The sequence below is a fragment of the Drosophila busckii genome, chromosome 3R, assembly GCF_011750605.1.
Source record: "Drosophila busckii strain San Diego stock center, stock number 13000-0081.31 chromosome 3R, ASM1175060v1, whole genome shotgun sequence".
NCBI lineage: Eukaryota > Metazoa > Arthropoda > Insecta > Diptera > Drosophilidae > Drosophila > Drosophila busckii.
In genome coordinates this window covers 1,749,214-1,755,213 of record NC_046607.1, presented here as the reverse complement: position 1 = coordinate 1,755,213, position 6,000 = coordinate 1,749,214, and the positions used below count along the sequence as shown (strand labels likewise).

The window sequence follows — 6,000 nt, the reverse complement described above, 5'->3', positions numbered from 1 at the left end:
ATAAATGCAATTGTATTGTTGCTTGAGTTTTGCTCAGTTTTTAAGCCAAACTGTATACAATGTGGCTTGGCTTGGCTTCTGGGCGTGCTTTGTTATGCTTGGCTTTGCTATCAAAGATTTCAGCAGCTACTTAATCGCTGTTAACTTGATTTCAATGCCCAGACAACAAAAACAACCAGCTGCGCAGTGCAGAGAGTAGAGCATTGAGATTGTAAGCAAACAATGTTGCCAAATTGTAGCAGCAAACAAACATAAACAAACGCAGGACCGCAAGCAAAGCAAATCGAAGACTTGGGTAAAAATCGCTCCGCGCTAGCAAACGAGCCACAGCCTTGCTGCTTGCCGCGGGTCAAGTGCCAACAAAAGAATCCTTACACACACACACACACACACACACACACAGACAAAGAGATGGAAAGTGTTGTTGCCGCTTTTGTGTGCAAAGGTCAATGCGTGTGCTGCTGTTGATTGAATCGAGTCAAATGGGCAAACAAGCATACTGTAGCAAGGAGACCAGGAGACCTTTGGGTAAACAACAACAACTGATAAGCGCATGACAAACCATTGGAACTACCAAGCGAAGCACAAAGTATTTTAAGTATTTGCTTAATATAAACAAAACAAATTCCATGCCAGTGAAGTTAGATTCCTGCCTCATTTTCTGTGTTGCCAACTCAACCGTCTTGTGGTCTCTGCCTTGTAGTCAATTAAGCAGCCCGAGCAATTCGCATGAACTTGGCATTAAGTGGAGTTGACAGAGCAGAGCGAGCTTGCTTAGTGCAGATATCTGTTTGTACTCAACTTTCAAGTAGTCTCTAGCCTCTGACATGACAGTTGATGTTGGGTTGGGAATATTTTATAGGTACGCTAAATCAGTAGCAATTAATCGTTAAACTATTGTTAATAAACAAATTCGTTTATTAGACTTTTGATTACGGCATGTTATCGATATGATAGCAATTATTATAAATGCTAACGAGCAAAGCAGAGATAAGCGCTTTGATTAATAGCACACCATAAATAAATGAATTAGAAATCACAGACTTGAGTGATTTGGGAATCAATCAGCGTTTGTTTTGCGGGCTGACGATAAGGTCTGCTCTGCTACACTGACTGACAAATGACAAGCCAAGCCAAACAGAGGAAAAAGTAATGCGGCATACATGGCGTATGATTGATTTATGGCGCACTTGAAAACTAGCAAAATTATTGTTTTTTGCCTATGGGAGCATGTTCGAGGCTGCTTGGCACTTATGACTTGCTGCGCGGTGACCTGTTTGGCTATCAATATTTATCTTTACCGTTACCGTTATCTTATCTCGCATGCTTTTGTACATGTCGCAGACAAATTAATGCGCCCACAGCAATGTTCAATGGAAAACAGAAAAATGTGTAGCACACGATGTGTGTTGTTCTATAGGTACACTCGGCTGCTTTAATTATTATTACTTTAATTTATTTTTTATTTGTTGTTGCCTGTAATTGTTGTTGCTGCTGCTGCAGTTGTTTGCTTGTTGACACAGTTATGTTGTAAAGTAATCACTAGAAACTAAATAAAAGTCTGACCAATATTCTAAAAAGAAGCACTTTTATATGAGGGCAAGCAAATAATTAACGAGTCAATGCGCCTTGATCAGCAACAGCGCCAGCGCCACAACACCAGAAATCATAGGCAGCGATTGGCCAGCCGAGCTCTTCTTGCAACTGTAGGAGAAGCAAATGATAAGCAACATGAACTCTGAAGATTTGGATTCAGCTTACCCCTGTTGGTTGATTTGGCCATAGGTGGCATTGTTTTGGAAGATGCTGTACCTGGAGGCAGCTTCCTTGGCTGCCAGCGTGCCATTGTGCTCGGAGCGGGAGAGAATAAAGCCAAAGCTGCTGCTTATGTCTGACTTGTTGGTGAAGCCGCAGCCTACGAGATAGGTGTTGTTCACGTATTCCAGCAGTTTGATCGTAACTGGCGCGTTCTGTGTGCTGCCGGAGGTGAAGCTGACGTTGTAGCCCTGGTCGAAGTTGTTGGCCGACAGGTTCACACGGGCAGTTTCGCGAATGTCCGCATACAGCGCTGTAGGATTGGCCGAGTGAGAGCCATTGATGGCTAGCGTCACATTATCATTTGTCAGATTCGCTGTGAAAGCGACGCAGCCGGGTGTGTTCTGAATTGGGTTACGTCCAATCTCCATCCAGGTGTCAAAGTACTAAGGTCACATGATAATTGTAAGCGAACTATCTTTGGCTTAGACGCTGTGCTACTTACTTCTGTATTATTCCAAGTAATGCCGCTGGCATCGAAGCACGTCTTAGCTACGTCCTGGGTGAGCACATGGCCAGCGAAGAGTGCCAAGGCGGCAACTATAACAATCACAATTCTGCACATAATCACTGTTCGTTTCGTTCTTGTCTATGGCTTAACACTATTTTAATCCTTGCGTCGCGTTTAACTGGCAATTTTCGTTTCGAGGGCCTCGTAAGTAATACTGTCACTTCGCACTTGGGCTGGGTGTCTTTTATAGGCGACTGCCACACAGAGCAGTGTGTGGCAAGCAGATACATTCAGCATTGTTCTCTGCACCTTATCAGCTTACACACATACACACACACACACACACACAAACACACAGACACACAGCGACCGATGTGTTCACTTGGGCTCTGCCTGACGTCGGTTATCATTGGCATGAAATGTAAAAATCGTATAAAAATATTCAACTGTCTATGCAGTGACTAATCGCTTGGGCTTAATTTTTATCGTTTGCTTTATAAAGTTCCCCTGCTTGATAACTATCAAGTGCTAAGCTTCTAATTGACGGCATGTGGCCAAAATTATTTCCAAAGAAGAACATAAGCATACTATCTTGTTAGAAAAATAGCGCTATCTATAATTATTCACATCAGAGGCCATAATACTCCATCCACGAATCCATCGAATCACGTCATTAAAATAACAACACAAAGCGAATACATACGTAGTAAGTTGGCATACATAAGTAACTTATTATCTCATAAAGATACAACGTTTCCGCAAGTTCAGCCAGATAACTGCAGGCACATTGCTGAAAGTGCTTAAAAGAAATGTGCCGGATGGCAAAATACACTTTTTATTGTATTTATTTCAAAATTGATAAATTGCATGAAGATTAAGTGCAATGCACAAATGCAATTGATTTCTTTGCACTTCGCACTCACGCAAATGAATCTTATTTGTGAAAAGTAAAGCAAATGTCATAAATTTCACTAGGCATGCAACTACGATTTAGCAAGATAAGTCGTTCATTCTAAATTAAATTTGTTCAAGGCTTTCTGTTTTTTAATTTATTATAAAATATAAACGCAGAGCAATATTTTAAAAGGGAGTTTGTTTATATGAGGGCAAGCACATAGTGAAAGAGAGTTAGTGCGCCTTGATCAGCAACAGCGCCAGCGCCACAAACCCAGAAATCATGGGCAGAGACTGTGAGGCCGAACTGTATATGCATCTGGCAAAAAGAGAAAAATAAATTAATTGGGTTGAATTGCATTGCTTCAAATGGTTATGGCAACTTACCCTTTTTGGTTAATTGTGCCGAAGGTGGAACTATTTTGGAAGTTGCTGTATAGCTTGCTAGCATTGTTGGCGGCAATTTGTGTGTTGTCTAGGGTGTAGTTGCTGCGGGCCAGAATGAAACCAAAGCTGGTGCTCATGTCTTGGTTGTCGGTGTAGCCGCAGCCAATGAGATACGTGTAGTTGACGAACTGCAGCAGCTTGGTCATCACTGGCGCTCCATTGTTGAAGGTAACGTTGTAGCCCGTGGTGGCATTCGCTACCAGCTTGACCTTGGCTGACTCATGTATGGTGCCATACACCGATGTAGGATTAGCCGAGCGAGAGCCATTGATGGACAGCGTCACATTATCGGAAGTCAAGTTTCCGTAGAAGATCATGCAACCGGGTGTGCCCTGAATGGGGTTACGTCCTACCTCCATCCAATTGCCGAAGAACTGCATAACAAGCTAGAGTCACAACACTGCACTTGCCTCAAACCGTGAGCTACTTACATCTGTATTATTCCAAATCAAACTGGTGGACACGTTGCACCATTGAGGTGTTTGTGGATTCTGGGCCAGCGCATGGCCAGAGAAGAGTGCCAAGGCGGCGACTACAACAATCACAATTTTGCACATATTCACAAAGGTTTTTCTTTTTACTGCTTAACACTATTGATATCCTTTTCGTTTAGAGAGCCTCGGAATACTGTCGCTCTGAGTGTACGCCCGGTGTCTTTTATAGGCAACTGCGGGATTAGGGAAATGATTGATCGATTCGAACACATTCAGAATTTGCAATTGTTTTCATTGTATGACGTGTAGTTTACCAATAAAGCGATTTTATTACAAATTACTTCTTTGTAGTCTAGAGCTTTTACAATCGAAATTGTTAATCCTTAATGTAAACCTATTAAAGAGATATGAGTCATGCTCGATACTTTTGAATTCTGTCTTAACTTCATTCAATAGGAGTATTAAATAATAGTTAAAGTTTCTATTATAATTGATGAAAACTTACTGATATTAAAAGTTCCCCGATTGGCGAATTGCTGTACCCAACCTGTCTCACTGTCAAAATTTCCCCATGGCTTTTCCAACTACCTTCGTATCGTAGACATAGCAAAAATAAAAAGTGATTCAGCTCCATAAGTATTCGGAGCAACAACAAAACTTGCATAGAACTGATAATTGGTGAACTGAGTGCAAAAGAAGCAACGCCAATGTCGAGGCGTTGCTGTTATCTAGATAATAATAATAACTATAGACAACTATAGAACTGATAAGATATTTGACGTTTACTATATAGTATGTCTGTGTAGGCCATGTACGCAGCAAAGGAAGAACACTTTAATAACAACAAAGTTGATACAATAATTTTAAAGACACATTTTCTATTTATTTTCGCAGATACTTAGTTGATCAATGTGAACAGTGACTAATATTAATTGAAGTAGATAAAATTGTAATTCATTTATTGTGTTTACAAAATTATTTAGTTAAGCAGTAAATGATGCAGGCAAACACAGCATAGAACATGCCAAAGACTGTGCTGGGATCGGCTCCATTGGCGCTACAACTGTAAAGGTTCAGACACATAGATTAATAAGGGACTAAAGGTCAAACAAAGTTGATACTCACGTGTCTGCTTGGCTAACTAAGATCATACTGCCGTTGAAGAAATTCTCGTATTTGGCTGAGCTTTCACTCTCCAGTTTGTCGAGAACTTCGGTGGAGAGCACGCGATTCCTGGCTATGATAATGCCGAACGCAGTGTCATCATCGGTGGCATTGGTATAGCCACAAATGAAGGCATAGTTGTCGTAATCTGTATTCAACACTTTGTACACCGTATACGGCGTATAGTTGGGTGCATTCCAGTAGGTGAAGTTGTAGCCATCCGGCTTGGCTGTGTTGTTATCCGCCGTAAATGTGGCGTTCATGGTCTGGTTGACCCAGGGGTATATAGGCGTATTCGAATAGGTCGTATCGATTTGCACATCCTTGTCATTCGTCACCGTTATGTTGATTTGAGTGCAAAAGTATGTTGACGTTGGCTGGCGTGCAATCTCCCACCAAATGCCTGCAAACTGTGCGCAGAATTGTGACATAAGCTTCAATGCCAATAGAATCGCCGGTCCTGCTTACCTTTTCCAAATCCAAGGCCATGCTGACGCTGACATTGCAGGGAACTGGAACTGCATCTTGAGCGGCTACTGACTGCGAGTGCAGCGCGCAGAGCAGCAGAGTGGTGCAGATCAGCTTGAAAGTTGGACACATGCTGGGGCAGAGAAGCGTTGCGTGTGAGTTGGACCAACTATAAATGCCACCAATGCTCAACTGACCAACAAACAGTTTGTTGGCACATGAAATGCGCTAATGAGCTAGTAATTAATCATATGATATCATTGCTCTGATAAACAGAACAGTGTTGGTAAACAGCCAAATGTTATTCATCGTGTTATAGAGCCAAAG

General features: G+C 41.8%; 3 protein-coding genes across 3 annotated transcripts; all 3 read right to left on the bottom strand.

Annotated features, from left to right (window-relative positions):
• Window positions 1-1,452: 1,452 nt before the first annotated feature.
• On the bottom strand, window positions 1,453-2,492 carry LOC108602374. Its single transcript, XM_017990479.1, has 3 exons — window positions 2,261-2,492; window positions 1,762-2,201; window positions 1,453-1,704 (listed from the first exon to the last, which is right to left on the bottom strand). Exons 1-3 carry the CDS (start codon window positions 2,378-2,380, stop codon window positions 1,620-1,622), a joined length of 645 nt encoding a protein of 214 aa, XP_017845968.1. The 5' UTR covers window positions 2,381-2,492; the 3' UTR covers window positions 1,453-1,619.
• An 808-nt stretch (window positions 2,493-3,300) lies between these two features.
• On the bottom strand, window positions 3,301-4,242 carry LOC108602453. Its single transcript, XM_017990576.1, has 3 exons — window positions 4,039-4,242; window positions 3,548-3,981; window positions 3,301-3,479 (listed from the first exon to the last, which is right to left on the bottom strand). The coding sequence occupies exons 1-3, from the start codon at window positions 4,162-4,164 to the stop codon at window positions 3,395-3,397; spliced, it is 645 nt and encodes a 214-aa protein (XP_017846065.1). The 5' UTR covers window positions 4,165-4,242; the 3' UTR covers window positions 3,301-3,394.
• Window positions 4,243-4,969: 727 nt separating this feature from the next.
• On the bottom strand, window positions 4,970-5,872 carry LOC108602506. Its single transcript, XM_017990633.1, has 3 exons — window positions 5,674-5,872; window positions 5,167-5,615; window positions 4,970-5,104 (listed from the first exon to the last, which is right to left on the bottom strand). The coding sequence occupies exons 1-3, from the start codon at window positions 5,803-5,805 to the stop codon at window positions 5,017-5,019; spliced, it is 669 nt and encodes a 222-aa protein (XP_017846122.1). The 5' UTR covers window positions 5,806-5,872; the 3' UTR covers window positions 4,970-5,016.
• Between the last annotated feature and the right edge of the window lie 128 nt (window positions 5,873-6,000).

Bases quoted from the DNA above. Each gene is read 5' to 3' on its own strand.
- LOC108602374 (XM_017990479.1), bottom strand. From the start codon at position 2,380: ATGTGCAGAATTGTGATTGTTATAGTTGCCGCCTTGGCACTCTTCGCT. The intron at 2,202-2,260 runs GTAAGTAGCACA...ATGTGACCTTAG, and splicing joins TTACTTGGAATAATACAGAA to TACTTTGACACCTGGATGGA. The intron at 1,705-1,761 runs GTAAGCTGAATC...CTTCTCCTACAG, and splicing joins GGCCAAATCAACCAACAGGG to TTGCAAGAAGAGCTCGGCTG.
- LOC108602453 (XM_017990576.1), bottom strand. From the start codon at position 4,164: ATGTGCAAAATTGTGATTGTTGTAGTCGCCGCCTTGGCACTCTTCTCT. The intron at 3,982-4,038 runs GTAAGTAGCTCA...CTTGTTATGCAG, and splicing joins TGATTTGGAATAATACAGAT to TTCTTCGGCAATTGGATGGA. The intron at 3,480-3,547 runs GTAAGTTGCCAT...TCTTTTTGCCAG, and splicing joins GGCACAATTAACCAAAAAGG to ATGCATATACAGTTCGGCCT.
- LOC108602506 (XM_017990633.1), bottom strand. From the start codon at position 5,805: ATGTGTCCAACTTTCAAGCTGATCTGCACCACTCTGCTGCTCTGCGCG. The intron at 5,616-5,673 runs GTAAGCAGGACC...TTCTGCGCACAG, and splicing joins TGGCCTTGGATTTGGAAAAG to TTTGCAGGCATTTGGTGGGA. The intron at 5,105-5,166 runs GTGAGTATCAAC...GAACCTTTACAG, and splicing joins TTAGTTAGCCAAGCAGACAC to TTGTAGCGCCAATGGAGCCG.